Source organism: Dipteris shenzhenensis, chromosome 28 (assembly GCF_047967505.1).
Source record: "Dipteris shenzhenensis isolate YYH24624 ecotype China chromosome 28, Dip_SZ_1.0, whole genome shotgun sequence".
NCBI classification, from domain to species: Eukaryota; Viridiplantae; Streptophyta; class Polypodiopsida; order Gleicheniales; family Dipteridaceae; genus Dipteris; species Dipteris shenzhenensis.
The window spans coordinates 50,240,776-50,261,079 of record NC_141623.1 but is presented as its reverse complement, the minus strand read 5'-3'; the positions used below and the strand labels follow the sequence as shown (position 1 = coordinate 50,261,079).

At 40.8% G+C, this 20,304-nt stretch overlaps 1 protein-coding gene and 1 pseudogene across 1 annotated transcript; both read left to right on the top strand.

Annotated features, from left to right (window-relative positions):
* The first annotated feature begins 9,604 nt into the window (after nucleotides 1-9,604).
* On the top strand, nucleotides 9,605-10,494 carry LOC147883685 (uncharacterized; annotated as a pseudogene).
* A 3,639-nt stretch (nucleotides 10,495-14,133) lies between these two features.
* Nucleotides 14,134-16,786, top strand: LOC147883684 (cytochrome P450 782C2a-like). Its single transcript, XM_087399954.1, has 3 exons — nucleotides 14,134-15,187; nucleotides 15,452-15,807; nucleotides 16,132-16,786. Exons 1-3 carry the CDS (start codon nucleotides 14,243-14,245, stop codon nucleotides 16,415-16,417), a joined length of 1,587 nt encoding a protein of 528 aa, XP_087256080.1. The 5' UTR covers nucleotides 14,134-14,242; the 3' UTR covers nucleotides 16,418-16,786.
* The last annotated feature ends 3,518 nt before the right edge of the window (nucleotides 16,787-20,304 follow it).

The following is a 20,304-nucleotide window of genomic DNA, read 5'->3' as shown; positions in this document are numbered from 1 at the left end:
GACTTCAAGGATATTGTGGATGCAAAGGAGATGCTTGCAGCTTGTGATACTGCTGGTGTAAGTCGTGAAGCTTACACATATTTTTCAAGTCTATTATCTTGGGAAAAAATAAGAAGTCTATAGTGCCCCTACCCACACCTTGGTCTGTGAGGCATGCACGGCGAGAAACAAACCAATGTGCAAGAGAAATTCTTGGAGGGTGCCATTGCATAAGGGGCACAATGACTTGGAAGAGTAAAAAGAAATCTCGCTTGCAAATCTTTGAGATGAATTCTTTCAACAATGTCTACTTAGATGTTGAGAAACTGCAAAGAGAAATGGTCGAATAGCTCAATTGGTGAAAGAACACAAGTTAGAGAGAGTGAGAATCTGCATTATGAATAAATCCCTAGCCTTTGTTCAAGGGAACGAGGAAGTAGAGCAAGATTTCTCAATGCAATCAGAGAAAGATATATGGTGGCTTGTAGCATTTGAGACTCCAAAAGAGTGCCATGAGACATTGAAGTGGGTTTTAGATAGAATAGGAATCCCATCGATGATCCAAAGACAAGAGGAAGGGCAAACACTGACAATTGATGGCCATGGAATATTTCGAGTTGAATGATATCTTGCTGGTGATTTGAAAACCCTCAAGTGCTTGCATGGTTGTGATACAAAGGCAAATGCAATGAACACATGCCTTTATTGCATGTGTTTGCAACGTAAGCAAAAGGTTGGCTTACAATGGGAGAATGGCATTCTATCTTGTAGCCAAATGCAAGCTCCCAATCGTAACAAGAAGGATCCAAAGTGGGATCCCATCTTGCCCATCCCACTTGAGAGAGTACACATATGCACTTTACACATGTGCGTACTTGATAAGTTGTTGTATTTGCATCTTGTTTATGCTTGGAATTTACTTCCACAAGAAGTATCCGCACGGTGCATTGCTGAAGCTGAGAAGAAGTTGTCAAAGATGGGATTCCATGGAGGACATGTCAAACTTAAGGATGATAAGAAAATGTTTGGGGCAACACAGAATCTTCCTGCAAAAGTGTCCATGGGTGGAGGGAAGGCAAGGAGATTCCTATAGAACTACAATCTCGACAAAGACAAACATACATTGTCTCAAAGCAATTTGGGTTGGGAATACTAGAAAGCATTGTGTGAATGCACAGCCAATAAGGCTTCTCATCCTCAAGTAGCAACTTTGAGAGCTAAAGTATGGACAAAGGTAGATGCATTGATAAAATTGCTTCGCCAGGTTCAAATCAATGAGATGTATTATGAAAGGTTCAAGATGGCTGTGAAAGAGTTTATGCAATTAATGGTGAAAGCATGGGGGGAGTCGCACATTATGCATTACATGGTAATCTTGGCACCATCGTAATATTTAGCACTTGCTTTATAAAAAGTTTTTGTTGCTGAAATGATTCTCATCATGTTTGCAGCATATTCTCTATGCACACGGACCATGGTTTGTACAAAATTGGGGCCCTTTGTCCATTTGGAATACATAAGGCATGGAGAAGTTGCACTATAGAGCCAAGGCAACCTACTTCAAAAACTCAAGGCATGGTGGTGGTGTCACTCATAGCAATGCATTGCATGAGATGTTCGAGTGGTTTTTTAGATGTTTACTAGGAAGGACTTTGAAGTCTCAAAGGGAAAAGGCATCAGAACTTGCAAAAGCAGTTCAAATTGTATCAAAGAATAGAAGGCATAGTGCTTGGAAAGCATCCATAGGGAGTCGAGGAGTCGCACGTTGGTTGCAAGCTAGAGTGGAGAAGGGAGCAGATGGGTCCAACCAGCAATAGAAGCTATGGTGTAATTGTATATAAATATGAAATGAATATCTTGCTGATTTTCACCACAATTTGTGTACTCACTCTTGAATATCTTACTTATTTTGACCACAATTTTTATACTCTCTTGGAGTCCAAGGTCTGTGTGAGGTAATGAGGATGGGGAAGGTGGGGACAGGGTGAAGGAGGAGGAAGAGAAGGGAGGGGCATGGGGGGGGGCAAGGGGGGGATGGAGTGGTATCAAGGGTGGGGGGAGGGGCGACGAGTGTGGATGGGGCAAGTAGGGGGGAGGGCAATGGGGGGGAGGGTGACGAGGGTGGGGGGGTTGGAGGGGTTAGGGCAGGGGTGAGGGGCACGATGAAACCCTAAACTTAATTAAAAGGGGTGTCAAAAGATGATGGTTCTACATAAAACGTTTTTAAACACCCTAACTCTCATTATTCATTGGCATGAGTGAAGAACACTGCTAGACCCACTAAGATACCACCTCCACCCTTCCTGCTTTAGCTCCACCACCTCCATGGCATCTGCGCACACGAACCTATCTGGGTCCGATGGCACCTCATCAATATCTTGTGAGCCCTCCCCCAACTCTTGTGAGCCCTCCCCAAACTCTCGTGAGCCCTCCCCAAACTCTCGTGAGCCCTCCCCTGACTCTCGTGAGCCCTCCCCCAAGTCATGTGAGCCCAGTCCCCAGTCTCGTGAGCCTTCTCCTCCTCCCAAGTCCCGTGAGCCCACTCTCCAGTCTCATGAGACTAGTCCCAAGTCCCAAGAGCATGAGCCTTCCCCTCAACCTTCCCCTCAGCCTTCCCCTCAACCTTCCCCTCAGCCTTCCCCTCCCCATGAGAAGACTACCCCGATCGAGCAAAATGTATTTGAGAACCTCCCTTCCCCTCCCCATGAGAGGACTCCCCCAATCGAGCAAAATGTATTTGAGAACCTCCCTAATATCGAGAGGCTTCCAAATAGGGGTCGACAGACTGCAAGAAAGAGCACAATCTTCCCTCTCTTGGTGATAGAGCCCATCGTGAAAATGGTACCTGTTCCCATAAACAGGGTATAGAAGATGTCGAGGAAGCCCCATCCCAAAGAAGGAAAAAGCACAAGACATCTGCGAGAGGGGGATTCGGATGAGGATCAATGTAGAGAAGAGCAGCGCAAGAAATTCAAGTAGACAGGGGGCCGTGGAACCATGTTCGGGTACTTGTACAACCTCCACCAAGAGTCAAGAAGCCATACAGAGCAAATCCACGAATGCGGGCCCTAAGGGAGATCAGATAGATGCAGAAGACCATCAACAACCTGATCCCACGTGCTCCCTTCCAACGTGTGGTACGGGAGATAGCACAGAGGTACAAGGATGATGTGGGATTCAGCATAGGAGATATGGGGGCGCTCTAGGAGGCTGTGGAGAAAGTGACCACCTCTCTGTTTGAGGATGACAACTTGTGTTCCATCCACACAAAGCGCGGCATGGTCATGGGCAAGGACATGGCCCTAGTGAAGCGGCTATGGATGGACCCAAGCTTGAAGCCCTAGATTCTCTTGGAGCCCACCCTTAGGACTTAGACTACCCCCTGCCCTTGAAGGCACTATCTTATATCTGAGGCCCAAGGGCCAATCTTTTTTAATAAAATATATCCACATTCTCTACACTTGCATTGTTGTGAATTCTCCATGTTTATGATTGAAGTTACTATTCATTTTAATGTAACTTTTCAATTCTATCAAATCCTGGAGGAATTTCATCGTGGCGCAGAAGGGAAAAGTGTCCGGGACGTTGTGAGAAGCCTAGAATGTCCAAAATGCCTCGAGACATTGTGAGGAGCCTAAAATGCCCTAAACCTACCACGGTGCAAATTTGGGCATTCTGGACATTCTAGTCTCCTCGCGATGTCCCAAACACTTTTCCCTTCTGTGCCACGATGAAATTCCTCCAAGATTTGACAGAAATGAACTTTGGATACCTAGAGTTGGTGAAAATCATACTAAATTGGCTAGAAATGCATTAAATTAACACAATTAAAAGGATGGAGAAAATATATAATCGACGACTTAAAAAAAATACAATGGAATGAATATTATGAATTCATGATGAGCAACGATGAATTAAAACAAATAATAAAGACATGTAGTCATTAAAGTCATGTATCCAAATATATGTTTATATTTACAAGAGGCCTCACAGGCTATCTTTCTTCTTAGCTAGTTTGAGTACATTGAGAATAGGGGTCTTTGAATCCCCTAGTGGACTCCTAGATATAAACCTAGCCGCAATAGCACTAACATCCTCCTCTCCTGCTGCTGCCAAAGACATAGCTGTTACCGTCAATGCCCTGCCGTGAATGCTCGATCCAAAAGCATTGATAGCGGCCAAGCGGTGTACCAAAATCACTTTGTCGGCATTTCGAGTAATGTTGGAGTATCCAATAGTGCGCGACAATGCCTTGCACTTCAATAGCTCCAAAGGCCCTCGAGAATGGAAGACCACGAGGTGCTCTATGACTTTGCCAAGGTAATGGGCCAAAGAATGATCTCACCCAAATGCGCTGCGAACATTACCCCGTCGAGATGAGAATTCATCAAGCTCAAACGCCTCCTACAACAATTTTACAAACATTAGAAGACTGACAAAACAAATTATACTGAAAGAACATCAAAATAAAAAAAATTGTTCGAACTTACCACCACTATAGCATTGTCAGCTTCTATCCCTTCCTCCTTTGCAATGTTGATGGAACCAGGTGATGTGTGATGTCCCATTTGGGAGGTGGACGCTTTCTCCTGACCTATCTTGGAGGTGGAAGCTTCTGCATGAGAGGGTTGTGCATCATATATGGACATGTCTGCATCCCTCATTGAAACTAGTGTCGTCAAGAGAAACTCTTCCATTGACTGGACTTTGAAACCCAAAACCCCGAGATCTTTGACACTTGTGTCAACATCTAACCTAGATAGGACTCTGAGTGCCTCATCCTCTCGTAGTCCAAAAAGAACCTCTATGTCATGGAGGAATACGTACTCTTCTCCATCAATGATGAGGGGGGACAAGGACCATAAGTTTGCTTCTAGGTCAGCGGTCTCCGATGCAAATTCTTGCTTTACTGGGGGCTCTTGAAGTAGGCTCAATGCTTGAGGTGCTTCCATCTCCTCTTTTGCATGGTCAAGACTCTCTTCTATGTACATGTCAGAGTCTAGTCTAGGGACCAAGGATATCAATAGTTCTACTAGAGGGGGTGATGGAAGATGAGGCTTCTTCCTCTAAATTTCCTTCTTGGAGAAGAAAGATGAATGTCATCTCCCATGAAAGGATTTTAGTGCCTGTATTTCCCATGATCCCCGCTTCTAGGACGTCTTTTACTTCTACCATCCTAAACCCTTCCTCTATAAGATTATCACAAAAGCGGGCCAAGTGCTTTACAAACTTGGATTCCTCTAGGAACAAATACTTGATGTAATCTATGGGAACCCATCTCTTTGAAGAGTGGTCAAGTGTATAAGCAAAATTTGTGAAATTCTCTTGCATGTAGAGGATGAGATCTGAGAAGCCATCCTTGGCTCGCATATATGTGCCTAGGACATCTAAAGTCCTACCAAACACTAAAAATAGCTCTTTCTCATGACCTGCAAATGCAGTTCATGAGATGAAATCATGGAATGCAGCCCTAAATCCATGGCAAATAGCCGACTGATGGAGTGAGTAACTTTTGAGGGTGGGAGTTTCTATGGCTCTCTAAATGTGAAAGTGAGAATGTGATGTAAAAAGGGCTCTTACCCCTTTATACATATCAAAACCCTAAAAATTAAAACTAATCATAAAATCCCCAATTTTTTGAAAAACATTTACCATGAACTGAAAGGAGAAAACAACAAAAGAAATAACATTGCAATTTAATTGTCCATCATCTTTTGAAACAATAACTAGGATTTGAAAAAAACTTAAATGCTGCACTAGGCAAAACACATTGTTAGCAATCTTCAAAGTTGCAGGATCTGACATGCCATCCTCCATGACCAATAGGTGTTCTCGCACATCCCTTAGAGTCCATTGCGATGTGACATTCACATTCTTGGCATTGTCCTCTTCAACATCAATAGACAAACTTACCCACGTATTGTCTTCATCATTAGAGTCTAAGGGGAGCCACCGGCCATTTGTTTTCTTCCAGCGCCGCCTGTACTGAAAAGCTAAATACAACATTTGGCATGACAAATAGTATCTAATAAACACATTGTATTTATATGCATAACATCGAAACACATCACCCTTTTGGTTGCCTGACCTTGTTTCCGAATTCATCCCAAGTAAATCTTCAAGAGCATTTTCATCTACACGCTTGCAGGACCACATAGTTTTTGTTCTATGCATATGTATATTCTAAAACAAAGAAGCAAAAATGTGCACAGGCATAAACCAAGATAACATTTCCCATTTGGATCCAAATGTAAACTTCATGGTGGCCATGCCCACATCCTTTTCAATCTTGTCCTTGTACGATTGCAATGTCCTCGAGTCCAAGTTGCTGCAATCCATGTCTTGAAGTTGTGGTGGTTCAATGGTTTGCAGACGGCCATAGCTTGATGATGTCATTGGAGTGATGTATGTTGCATTATACCAATATTTATTCTTCATTCGCAAGGAGGCCAACTTCTCCCCTGCATGCATTTGCTTACCTAAATCCTCATGAATCGTAGTGAACTTGCCTATGAATGATTCAACTAGTTCCTACTCCTCGAAGTCCGAAGGGACAACATCTTCCACCATGAATAAGAGCTCTTATAAACCAAATACAAAATTTCCAAATAGACTCATTACACTTATAGGTGAAAAAGGTATATAGATAGAAATGCTCATAGTGTGATGGTATTCTAGATTGATTGAATGATGGAGGAAGCCACATATATTTTCCCATGTAAACATGTTGCACTTTTGCGAGCCATCCTTTCTTCCCAAAATTGAACTTCAAGATTCACCCCTTCCACTCATGCAAGATATCACCTCTCTTGCTCTTGGGAAGCTTATGTGGACCTTTGGCCGATCCTTTCATCACTATCTAGTCATTTAAGATGTAGGTGCAAGGGATCCACTCATCCAATGCATTTTTGGTGTTAAGGAAGACAAAAGAGGTCACAACATTGCATGGTCTTATAGCCTTGCTCCTCACCATGCTTGCAGAGGTTGCAACAGCAAGAATAGGACTCCTACACAAGGCAATGCAACTCCAACAGAGGCACAAAAGAGGGAGAAGGAAAGGGACAGAGCAGCAACAATAGAAGCACAGGAGAGGGAGAAGGAGAGGGACAGAGCAGCTCCAACAGAGGCACAAAAGAGGGAGATGGAGAAGGATAGAGCAGCACCAATAGAGGCACAGGAGAGAGAGAGGGGAGAGGGGGAGAGAGAGGGGAGGGAGGTAGACAACAAATGGAAGAGTGAGTGAGTGAGAGAGAGAGAGAGAGAGAGAGAGAGAGAGAGAGAGAGAGAGAGAGAGGAGTTGCAGCAAGCAGGCCAGAGCAGGAGGGAGCAGAGAAAGAGGGAGAAGAGGGCAAATGCGTGGGAGGCAATTTAAAAATGGAGGGAATTGGCAGTTTGGACCAGAACAGTGGGGCAGAGGCCCTAGAAAGAGGGCGGGGAGAAGAAAAAACCACCACAAAGGAGCCTACCATCTCATTGAAGGTAGATTTGGGCTCATGTGGGGGAGGTGCACTTGGTAGGAGGGTCAAACATGGGTTAAGAGGGGGGGATGGTTTGCGTGGTCCCTAGTGTAAGGGGAGCAACCAATAGGGGCTCTCTATAGGCCTACCCACCCTCCACCTCAACATATCATTGCCCCACACCTTCTAGCACTCTCATTGTTGGTACACCTAAAATCCCTCTCTAATCCCTTGAAATTAGGAAACATTAATTGGAGGCCCTTTTGAGACCCCATTTCTCCCCTAATGGAGGTGAGAATTCCCAAACAAGAATCATGTTTAGTTTACAAATTCTATAAAAATTTCTTGAAAAATATTCTTTATTTAAGGTCTTTCTTACTTTTTTTAATAAGTGGAAGCAATGATTTCTATATGTTTAAAACAAGCAAAGTGCTCTTTTGGTCAAAATATTGCAGTTATTATCTCCCAATTTCACAAACTTTATTGTGAATTTGGAGAGATTTTGCAATGTTCTCTTCAATTTCTATTTTTGAGATGTTTTTTGGTAAATATTGCACTTTCATATTTTTGTACCTTTCAGACTAGGATTTTGGAATTCTACCTCTTAGATTTGTGACTCACTGTTCTTTTACAACACTTTAGGTTTCCTCTTCCATGCTACTTTCCACTTCACTAGTTTTTCTTTAAACTTCTTTTGTTTACTTTGGATTCTAGAATCCAATTTCTAACGTGTTTCGTGATGGGGCATCCTAATGTGACTTTTCTATAAGCACTTCTTCACTAATTTCTCTTTCCTCAATTACTTTAAGTCTCAGTATTTGTTTTCCAGGCAATGGCATCACAATCCCAGCTTCTCCACTCCAAGAGAAAAGTGGTGGAAATGCTAGTCTTCATGGCAAGCGTCGAGTGGGACAGTGACCGTGAAGAGCATCCAAAGATACATCACCTTCTGAGGTGGGAGGTGATGGAAGAGGAAGGTTGGGGTGTTGAGGCTCCTTGACTCTTTCTCGCTTGCAAGCACCACTCATGAGTCTAGCATTTGCAAAGACAAGATCGATCAACTCACCAAATGCTTCATCAAGGAGAGATCTTCTTGCACCTGAATAGTCTCTGCAACAAAGTGAGGTCATTCCAACAAGGGAGAGATTGTCTTAAAAAAAGCCTCTTCCTGTAGTAGAACAATTTCCACAGCAAAGCTAGTCGACACCATCGAGAGTGAAAGGTCGTACAGGTAAGTGCTCTTCAAATGAGATGGAGGCTCCTATTCCAAAGGCTTCAAAACCTACTGGCAATTATGATTCTTTTGAGGGAAAGAAAAAAAATCAAAGTATGGGCATGGTTGGACATTGACCATGGGAGTTCCTGGCCTTCATAGGACAAAAGTTGAGCTTACTACGACTACCTTTTTGGTCGTGACTAAACGTAAAGGTTTATCAAGTGATACTAATCAATTCCAATCGGCTGGACATATTATAAATGTAATGGAGCAAAGATTAAAAAATATGTTCTTTCTGGTTGAGCATGAACTAGGATCATCTGAAGTTGTTGTACTCCTTTTTCAAAGGGACTTTGAGCTACAAGAGGTCAATCCCCAAAGCACACAACAATTTTTTGAAGATGCGATGCAAACAAGAGGTTTGGTAAGAAAATTTCCTCTTCATCTCCTAGTTATTCTAATTGTAATTTGCATGTTCTTTTCCTAAGTTCCTATTTCTTGTTGGATTTTAGAGTTTTGGTCAAGCATCTTCGGAGCACATGGAGAGTATTTTTGGTGGTTCAGATTCTGTAAGTACTTCTAATGAAGATGAAGAGGCGCAAGAAGATGTGGACACCGACACTAATGATTCGAATGAAGAGGAGCCAACTCAAGAACCTTCTGTGCAAGACACAAGAACAAAAGGTAGCAAAGGCAAAAAAAGGGAGAAACAACTCTTAAGTGACGCTCAGATTGTGCCCTCAGGTCCAGGTGCACCCTTGTCAGCTCCACAAGGTGAGAATTCAGATAATGCTACCGCGAGATGTGTAAGATGACAAAGATGGTTGATCCTTTACCTTGTGAGCTACCCATCAGTTGTATTGAACTACCTCCCATTGATACTAAGACCGGAAGAAGGCTACTTCAACTACGGCGTATCAATGAAGTGCATGTTTCTAACCTCAAGAGAAAAATGAAATCAAAACCTATAGCCATGGTGCTACCACTACTTGTTTTGGTGGACAGGGATCAATGTCCTACAAAGAACTCATGGATAAAGTCTCAGGTAGATTCTTATAAGTATTATGTTCTAGAACCCACGGATTGCTTGCAAAAAAAGAACTTTGTCTAGAATATGACCATATTGAGAGTTATAAGACAACAATTTGTTTGATTTATGTGGATTTGGACTGATGAGGAGTGTATAATATTATCCATGGATCACAATGTTGACTCAGATTATTGCTTACAGATGACTTTCATTCAAAAAATTAGATTCTTTCATAATGAATGGGTCAAGCAACAAAGTGAAGGCCGGATTGTTGATGATAAATTTCGAGTCATGCTTTGTGAGGATGTGGTCAACAAGTACATAAGAATAATGCACGTGGTGCTAACCAAAAGCCTAACATCAAGCATTATGATAATTATTTTCAGTTGGGATTTTGTGATGGGGATGTCTGGAACCTACAAGAAGAGATTCTTGATTTATGGGAGCAAGGAAAGTTGAAAGGTCAAAAGATGTTGAAGGCTCCTTCTAGCTCTCGTGGGAAAGCCAAGGTAGATGAAGCCATAAAGCCTCTTCCTGAAGACATGAAGATAACTCCTTGGAGATCTTTGCAAGGAATTCATGATACATCTCTAATAGTAAGAGTTCTAGCACGTGTGAAGGCTGGAAACATCCCCTTAGAGGAGATGGGAGCAAAATTTGATTTTCTTACTTTGCTCATTCACTCAAATGTTATAATCATTGTTTTCACTCAAAAACTTTATTTTAGCTTCTTAATAAACGTAGTTTTGTCTTTGCAGGCAAAAATTTTATTTGCACATGCAAAGAATTATGATAGAAAAGGTGAACTGTAGTGATTGGGATGAAGTTAGGAAATACCATCCTGATTCAAGTAACCCAAAGGAGCTTGAGAGATTCTTATTTCTATTTGAAAAATGTGTAAGTGGATTCCAGAATCCTACATCCATGTTTGTAAGGTTCTTCTTCTAGTTCTCATCTTAAGGTCACATGAACACTCTTTCAATTCTAGAATCCACTTCTAGTCTCATCATCATGGACTTTGCATTCTAGGTTCTAGCTTAAGGTCATATGTGAGATTATAAGATCAATATTTTCATTTTTAAGGCTTAACAATCTCAATTCTTGTGAACTGTTATGATTTACATTTTAAAATGTGAACTCTTTAATACCATTTTAAGTTATAAGTATCTTGGGTCTTACTTAATATCTATGAAATGCAGAATTGAGGCCCTCATGTCAAGTTGAGGGAAATTCCTCAACCCTTTGAACAATTCTTGTCTCATTGTCGAACAGAGAGGAAAATGAGAGAGCAAGTACAAACAATTCAAAATGTTCCTGGTTTACACAAATATATTTTAGATGATGTGGATGAGCCTCCTTTACTTTGGACAGTTATGAAGGATGAGTAGAGGAGATGGACACATTTGTGACAGCTCATCCTTACACTTTAGCAATCGTTGATGCTCCATATGGTTTCAAAGCTCCAAACTCAGTCAATGATGATGTGAAGTATGGAGTAAGTGCTTATAAAAGAGTCATTCAAACTTTTCAAACAGTGACAACTTGTGAATCATGGGCACTCATATTTTTTCATGCTCATGATCAAATTACGGCTGCTCAAAAAGCCTTCACAGATCCTAACATGGTGAATCAGATGATGATATGGTACTATTTCTAGTTTTTCTCTTCTTTAGCCCTTTCTTTTCTTTTGGTTACATTTTTGTGGCATTTTTGAATAGAATCTTACTTGCATGTTGAGTGTGACTCCTTACAGGAAAAATTTATTGAACAAAGAGTGATGGCACTAGGAGAGTTGCTAGATGAGTACTAGGAAGTGGGAATGAAGACTACAGAGTCTGATCCAAGGTCTTTTATGCTTTCAGAGAGCCTCAACCTCCCATTGGTGAACAAGCTATTGGGAAGATTGTAGATCTACTTGATTATGAACCAGATGCTCATAATGAGGAGGATGAAATAGTAACCAATACTCTTGATGCTAATCTTGAGCAACAAGAGGGAGAGGAACACCAACAAGAAGAAGAACATCCACTGATAGGATAGGATTTCTTGCCTTTTGGTCCATTACTCATGTTAATGAGTCTCATTAGGATAGAATTTCTCACTTTCTTGCCCATTACTCATGTTACTCAGAAATGTTTGTGTTATTCATGAGTCTCATTATCTTCTTCACAAGATGTTGTCATTATCTTTTTATTGATGGTTTGTAAATATTTCATGGTGAAATATGAGCAATATTTTGTTTTGATAGTTTTAGAAGGAAAAAACATGTCATTGTGATTCTAATTGATGAATGCATTATACATTACATAGACATGCATGACTTATTAAAAGATTTATAGAATATTAGATCTTATCATTGAACTTCACTTTTCCAATTTTCTAATTTGACTTGAAAAGTGGATATTTTTCAATTCTGAATTTGTGATATGTGCATTTTCTAAATCAATTCTAAAAATAAGCTTATTTCGCAAAAGTTATGAAAATAGTTATCTTTAAGGTTTCCAAAACTTTCTAAAATTGAACAATATTAAGGCCAAGTAAAACAAGAAGATAGTCTATTGCAAACAACAACTCATGACTCGTTGTCGTTCGCTGTTTTGGGTGGAACATTGAAATGATGCTCTATTCAAACAATTTCCAATAGATGTCCACAATGAACGTATCGGCAAAAAACAATCCCTCAAAAGGTCATAATGGTCTTTAAGATATAAATTGGAGAGATGACACATTGGGAAGATATCTTTCCATTTACATGCACGATCTTTTGTGGAAATCTTGCAGATGAGCAACCGCCAAAGCATGAAATGCACCCGGTTTGAGGGAGTGGCAGAACAAATCCTGCTTAATCACATCGCCTAGATTTCTTAAGAGTGAAAGGAAGATGTTGCTCCCACATTTTTAATGGATGAAAGGTACATTGGCAAAAGGCGACTGTGGAAAATGCTAGAGACTTAGACAACTAAGTGGTTTGCCGTTGTAATTAACACCAACCCTATAAATTTATTGAAGAAAGGTACTGAGCTAATAAACCTTTCTGCTCTTTCTGATAGCTAATAAAGGACTGCGAGTTTGCATATACTGATCCAAATGTTCCTCCTGTGGTTCCAAACACAAGACCACGTAGATATCCCTCTTTCATTAAGCCGTTTAGCAATTTTCAGACTGACCTAAATGGGAGCCACATTATTTATGAGAGGCCATCGACTCAACCATATCTCAAAGCCTAACACACCATTACCCCTGAATCTGGTCGCGCCAACCCAATGGCATTGCTTGATGCTCTTTTTCATATTAGAATAAGCATTGTAAGAATACCTAAATCTTGATGTTAATAGTGATCTGTGAGAGGAGAATTTCCTTCCACCATGCACCATCTCTGTAATCCCTAATGCACCTGCTTGTTTGATTCAATATCTGTCTAGGGTAGCCCATGGCTAAGAAGTATGCAACCCGCGAATCCACTTATTGCATAGCCACTCTCCCTTACCTTTAAAAGCTTGACACCCTGAGATTTAGGAGTGGAGGCCATGTGAATGAATGCCAACTATTGTCCCAAATAAAATCTTTGGTTGATTTGTCACCTCTTGCGAAACCATCTTGAGAGAGTGGAAAAATGGTGGAAACATACACCATTCTAGGAGATAGGATATGTTTAAGGATATTAATCGGGCCAAGGAGAGAGAGTTTATTGTCTTTCCATTTATGAGATTTGGTTTTAACTTTTCTAGGCTCCACTCAAATCTTTGCTTCATGGTGACATCAAATCCTACTAGACAACCAAGATGCCGAAACATGTTACGCAAAGGAACTTGCAAAAAACCATAAATAGAAATCTAGTTTGAGGCTGGCTACACATCCCGGCCAAAGAATTATAGTCTTGGAGTGGTTGATTCTAGAGTCTAAGACAGCAAAGGAAGAATATATGTCCATCAATTTTCCCACATACAACTATATTTGCAAAAAAAGTGCAAGTTTTCGAGACCATCAATTTTTTTTCCTTTCGGTCAAAATCACAATTCTTTCGTTCATCTCATATCAAGAGCCAAGTGCACACGATGCCCGAAGTGTGAGGTTGGTGGTGGGTGGCACAGATTTTAAGACCAGCTTGAAGTGCCACTGATGCTCAAATTTGCACCTCAGTTTTTAAGGGTGCCATTGCCAGTACCAGAGCGCCATTCCTTCCACAGCCAAAAGAATACTACCATCTTGTGTTGGCCGTGAGTTGCACTGCCTTGATTCGTAGGAGCTGATAGACAGGTTGATGGAGGGCAAGCCAATCAACAAAAAGGCCGAGCTGATGCATAGCTCCATAGAAGGTTTGAGATCTTAGTGGAGCGATGAACCAGCTATGCGTGTTGCTCTACTTGGGTTTTGGAGTTTGAAAAAATCAAGCCAAGGACGATTGTCTCATTCAACCGAGCTACATCACGACACGTAATCATACACAAAATCAAAGACTTTTGAGGGAAACTTTCCTCTCTCACATTCGGCAGGGAGGTTCATCACGCGGTGGTTTTGATGGATCTCTGCTGTTGAAGCTTGAGCTTGATCGTAGAGCTCATGTCGACTTCTGTGGCAGATTCACGAATCGATGCTGCAATTGGCCTTCCCTCCAGCCTTCTCCCATGGCTGCCTGCCTTGCTCCTTGGAGCCATCGCTTCTTTGTGGATTCTGCGCTTCAAGCTCGCACCAGACCGCTCCAAGCTCCTTCCTCCAGGTCCCTATCGATGGCCCCTCGTAGGTTGCTTGCCTTCCGTCGGATTCAAACATCGCCATAGAACGTTTTACGAGCTTTCCAAGAAATATGGCCCGATCATGCAAGTTCCCATTGGCGCTGCCAACTTCGTTGTAGTCCACGGCCCAGCTTTGGCCGAGGAGTTACTCAAGACGCAGGATGCTCAGTTCTGTTCTAGGCCGCTCGGCATGACGGGCCAATACCTGGGTTTCGACCATCAAGACGTCAATCTCAGCCCTTATAATGCGAACTGGAAGGCGGTTCGCAAAGCTTTTAGCACGGAGCTGCTGTCTCCGGCTAGATTGAATATGCAAGCGCCGATGAGGAGGGAAGAAGCTCTTGCCATGCTCAGCTCTTTATGGCACACAGTCCAGAGAGGGGAAATTGTGAACCTGACCAAAACGGCAGACGATGTGATGACTAACATCATCGTTCGGATGCTGTTTGGGAAGCGGTATGTGAAGCCTGATGACCCCATTGCTCAGGCGCTGCGGAATTTCGAGCCCGATCTCAGAGAGGGCATCTTCTTGTGGGGCGAATTGAACCTGGCAGATTACTTCCCTGCGTTTGCTAGCTTGGACCTTCAGGGTCTGGAGAAAAGATTCAAGAGACTGAGGAGCAAACTCGAACAGCTGTTCAGACTCATCATAGAGGAGCACAAGCAGCATCAAGCGGAACAGGAGCCATGCGAGCGAGACGGGGCTGATTTCATAGACGTGATGTTATCCCAAGGGCAGCTGTCGGACGATCAGCTGATGGGGATCATGAGCGTAAGTTAGTCCGTGATAAGCTTCAAATTTCCTGTGAGCTCTGATGAATTTAGCTTCCAAGGTTTCCTGTGCTGTAATGAAATTGAGCTTCCAAATCTGCTGTGCTCTGATGAAATTCAGCTTCCAAGTTGCCTATGCTGAGATAAAGTTCAGCTTTCAAATTCATGCGCTCAAGTTTCCTATGCTCTGATTCCCCAATTTGTTTTGTTTTGTGTTGAGAGCCAGCTTCCCCAATCAAACAATTAGATGATGTGGGTTGTGCAGAATGCATTGATTGCAGGGATAGATACTACTGCGAGGGCGATAGAATGGGGTATGGCGGAGCTGGTGAGGAACAGGGAGGTGATGGAGAAGGCGCAGGAGGAATTGGACAAGGTGGTGGGAAAGGGAAGGCTGATGAGCGAGGCAGACATAGCTGAGCTCCCATATCTGCAAGCCATAGCCAAGGAAGTTTTGCGTCTTCATCCATCAGCTCCTATGGACGATCCCCATCTCAACGAGCAATCCACCACACTAGGAGGCTATCGAATTCCTCCAAAATCCATAGTGCTCCTCAACCTCTGGGCATTGGGCCAGGATGAATCCCTTTGGGAGCATCCCCAACGCTTCGACCCCGCCAGGTCAGCGTTCCCGAAAGCATCGCATCCAGTCGGTTAAAATTTCAAATTAGCTTGTTGGATTGTGAATCAGTAGGAATCTAGGCAGGTCGAGGTTCGGGAAAAGAGAGCGGCTTAAATTTTCAAATTTACTGGTTGGATTGTCAATCAGCACGAGTCTAAGTAGGTCAGTTGGATTGTGAGTCACTAGGAATCTAGCCTACTAGAAATTTATGACTTTTTTGCTAATATTGTCAGTCAATTTTCAGTTGGAGTTTCAACATTTTTCGGTTCAAGAGAAAACTAGTTGGCTGAGCTTTTTTTTCCCCTCCTCGAGCACTTGGGCAGGTTTCTCAAGAAGGGAGCCAAGCAATTAAATGTCTTCGGAGGCCACTTCGAGTTGCTGCCGTTCTCTTCGGGAAGGAGGAGGTGTCCTGCGTTTCAGTTGGCTACCACTGAGCTCCAATACCTGGTGGGAATGCTCCTCCACGCATTTGAATGGCAGCCTCCGTCACCATCAGCCACCATTAACATGGATGAGGGCGATGGCATCGTAGTCGGCCTCAAGCATCCCCTTTTACTCTCTGCCATTCCTCGCTTATCGCCTCACCTCTACTACAATCCTCCTCAGTAGCCCATGTCGACCACCATGCTAATTCTTGACTCAGGCAATTCGTCTGTAAATCTCATGAAGCTACACACCATCCTCCCCCCATACCCCCTCCCTCGCCCCGTTCCTCCTCTCTCTCTCTCTCTCTCTCTCATACAACATTTCAAAATATCTAGTGTTCTTTGTGAGTAATTCTTGTCCACATATGTCAATTCAACATCTACGTTTGTCCTTTATGTGCACATTTGCCAATTGAAGTTAGACCTACATGAATTCTTTCTTTAATATTATGTGCTTATGCTCGTGGGAGATATAGCAACATATCCAAGAGTCAGCAATCTAGAGGGAGATGAGATTAAGCCATGAGGTGCATGGCTTGGTTATTAAATAAGTTATTTAGGTATCTTATTTTTGAAGGTTTATGCAAGAAATCTTAAGAATGGTGTTGGTATGTATTTTTCAATGGATGAACTTTTGTGTTAGCTTTTGCTTGTTTTAATTCAACATTCACTAAATGAAATCTATCTCATTAAGGTGACTTTTAGAGCTTTGGTCAGCCTTAAGAACTATATGACATGGGGTATATAAAATATATGAGAACGGCTTCACTCTCCATTTACTTCGTCCAACAAGTTCTTGGCCTATGCTATTTTAAGGGTTTCTCCTAGCTAGGAGTCTTAAGAACGGCGCAAGCTTTTAGATCAAAGTGTAAAATTGGGTTATAACCTTCGGATTGTTTAATTGAAGACTTAAATGCATAACAAGGTTTCACTTTGTAAATTCTCACCTTCTCTTACATTACAAAAATTTTGGACTCAAAAAGGGTCTTGTAAGGGAGCCCTTGGACTGGTGATATGGAAAAATAAGGTGGATAAAAACCCAATAAAATATTGACTAGTGGAGGACAGTATAATATTGGAAGTGGTCTGACTTCTTTATTTCTTTATTCAATGACCCAAATAATAATGTGGAGCATCCACTTGCTACCTCAACTCTCTCATCAAGGTTTTTAACTGTAACCAAAATGAGAAACTTAGTTTCTCAACTAAACTTATACGATTTGACTTGAAATCAAATCCTCCCATCCAACTATCACACTCCTTTTATTCTCTCATTTCTTTTACTTCCCTCTCACTTTTTAGCATCATGTTTAATTTTTCTTTGCTCCAGTCCTCTTTTTTAATTTTTTGCTGACTCCTGAGCGGGAAGCTTATTTCTCTATTCTTTCTCTCATGGGATGGACTCTCATGCCAAAATCTCGTTACTTCTCTTCTCTACCTGTGTTTTCCTTCCATTTCACTCTCATTCTTTCAAAATAATCAAGATTTTTGAATGAAATTCAACCTACCTTATTTTTTTATTTTAGGCGCTTTTTCTTCAAATCTAGTCACTTCCTCTCTCATCTGAGATTCTCCCATGATCTGGAATCATTTCATTCATGAAGATAAGGCAATCAATGTTCTGAGCGAGCCATGAATGATGCAAGGTGTTTAGAGCTTAGAAAGAGCTACTGGACGAGATTCTTTAAGAAAGGATTAAAGAAAATTGACTTTTAGGCATTACAGTTGTTGATGCATGAAAATCAATCTTTATTTTGTTCATCTCTCAATACTAGTTACTTTCCTTGTTGCAATCTCTAAGGGTGCATGATTTCAAACCATTTGTGAAGGTTTGGGGTCCATTTAAACAGCTTGTATGGAGGTTCAGGTGAGAGAATCTTTGGAACAATGCAACATAGTGATTATGACGAGATTTGTTTGTTAATGAAGTCACTTTGAAGAAACAGTTAGTTCGTAGTTTATTTTGTGTAGTTGTGTTGTTTTGTTTTATTTCATGGTTTGAAAACATTGAAAATTTTGTTTATTTTGTAAGAAATTTAATGAGAAATGAGTCTTTTTCACTCTTACTATCAATTATTTTCTACAAATATTACTTAAAATAGATTTCGAGATGTTTGGGAGCATATAATTTGTTTTGAAGCAAGAACCATCAACTTCATCAATCCTGGAACACATATGGGACCACTGGGAAGAACAAGTTAAATCACATTTTTCTTTCAAAGAACCTTGCTTCAAGAATCATGTATTGTTCATTCATGTAGTTTTAGAATGCTTTTAGTTTTCAACTTAAATCAGGATTTATCAGAGCAACTTGCATGGAGATTCAAGTGAAAACTTTTAGAACAATGCAAGACAATAAAAATAACGAGATTTTATGATACAAGCAGTTAATTTGTAGTTTGTTTTGGTAATTGTGTTGTTTTCTTTTAATACATGATTTGAAAATGAAGAAATATTTGTTGGTTTTAAAAGATACACTCTTATTATTGAGGTTTTTTACAAAAGATGGTTTGAAATAGATTTGGAGTTGTTTGGGAGCATATAATTAATTTTGAAGAAAAATCCATCAACTTCAGCATCCTGGATTATAAGAGGGACTATTGAGAAGGGCAAGTTTGATCACGTTTTTTCTTCAAAGATCCATGTGAGGTATTGTTCATTCACATAGTTAAACAATGTTTGATGATAAGTAAATATTTTTTTGAATTTGTAGATTTCAATCGTTAGATTTTGCATGCAATTGGAATGTTCATTTTTACTTGGTTTGGTACTTTTTTGAAATATGTCATGTTTGTATATTGTTTGTTGGTATCAATGTTATATTATATTAGGTGGAAAGTGCATGAAATCATACAAGCTGCTTGAAATTTTAAAATATGGATATCCATTTTCAAATAAATGCAAAGAATGCATCATTTTTAAAAAGAAATGAATCCTCCTTAGCAAGTGAAAGTGATTTAGTAGCTCTTCGAAATCAAGGAAAAGCACATATGGATTTGTGGTTAGAAGAGAATATATATTCAGTAGATCCACAAACTTATCAGACTCCTCAATTTCATGGATTGATCAGCTTAATAAAGTTCCTATGTAAGGGTGAGAATAGTTTATTAGGATATTATCAAAGGTTGATTGATCATGGAGCAAGTAGCTTTCATAATCAATATCAATCTTTGCTTAATGAAAGAGACAAAAGGATCGTAATGTTGGAGGCTCAGAATCAACATTTGGTATCATCTATGCAAGCTACAAGTGTTCAAATGTCTGCATATGATGGCATGGAGAAGAAAAATCAAGAATTACAAGTAAAGGTTCAAACATTAGATGCTCAATTGGGAGAGAGCACTATAAATGCAAATCACTTACAGATGCAAAACACAGCTCTAAAGGATGAGATCAAAAAGTTAAAAAAAACATTATCATTCATAAAGAATACTCCAATGGATCCAAGACTACGTAAAAGGAGATTATGTCCAATGGATGAAATATCTAAGAAAAGTGGTCACTAGAAGCATCGAGTGAGAGCTTGTATGACTGTTTCAGAACTCATGTCTATCCATGATGAACATTATGGTGCTATGGGTGAAGTGTTTACGAAAAAATATTGAAGTCTATTATACATCCAAAATTCAAAAGTCTAAAATCAAAGATAACATCTGAGTCAATGAACAAGGTTGTGGAGCATTTCAATGCAACTAGTGCACAGGGAGTTTGTGATACTTTAGGGATAAGTACAAGGGCATATCGGCTCATATTTAAGATCTTAAAAACATGTTTTTTTATCGGAGCAAAAGTTAAAGCTCCGCTTCCTAAACCAATTGATGTTGATAAGGATAGGCATGCACTCAATTTGGACGTACTTGATTTAGTTGGTGAGCCCTAGCATGTATGTAGTACACTAACTTTGAAAACAAAGACTGGAGAGTAAAGAATTGAAATTGACAGTCAACAATAACTTTGTGATGGATGTGAGAATAATTGTGCACTTCATGCTATCGCAAAAACTGGGCTCTGGTTGCATGATGCATATAACTTGAAGCCCCAACAATAGAGTGAGGATGATTACAAGAATTG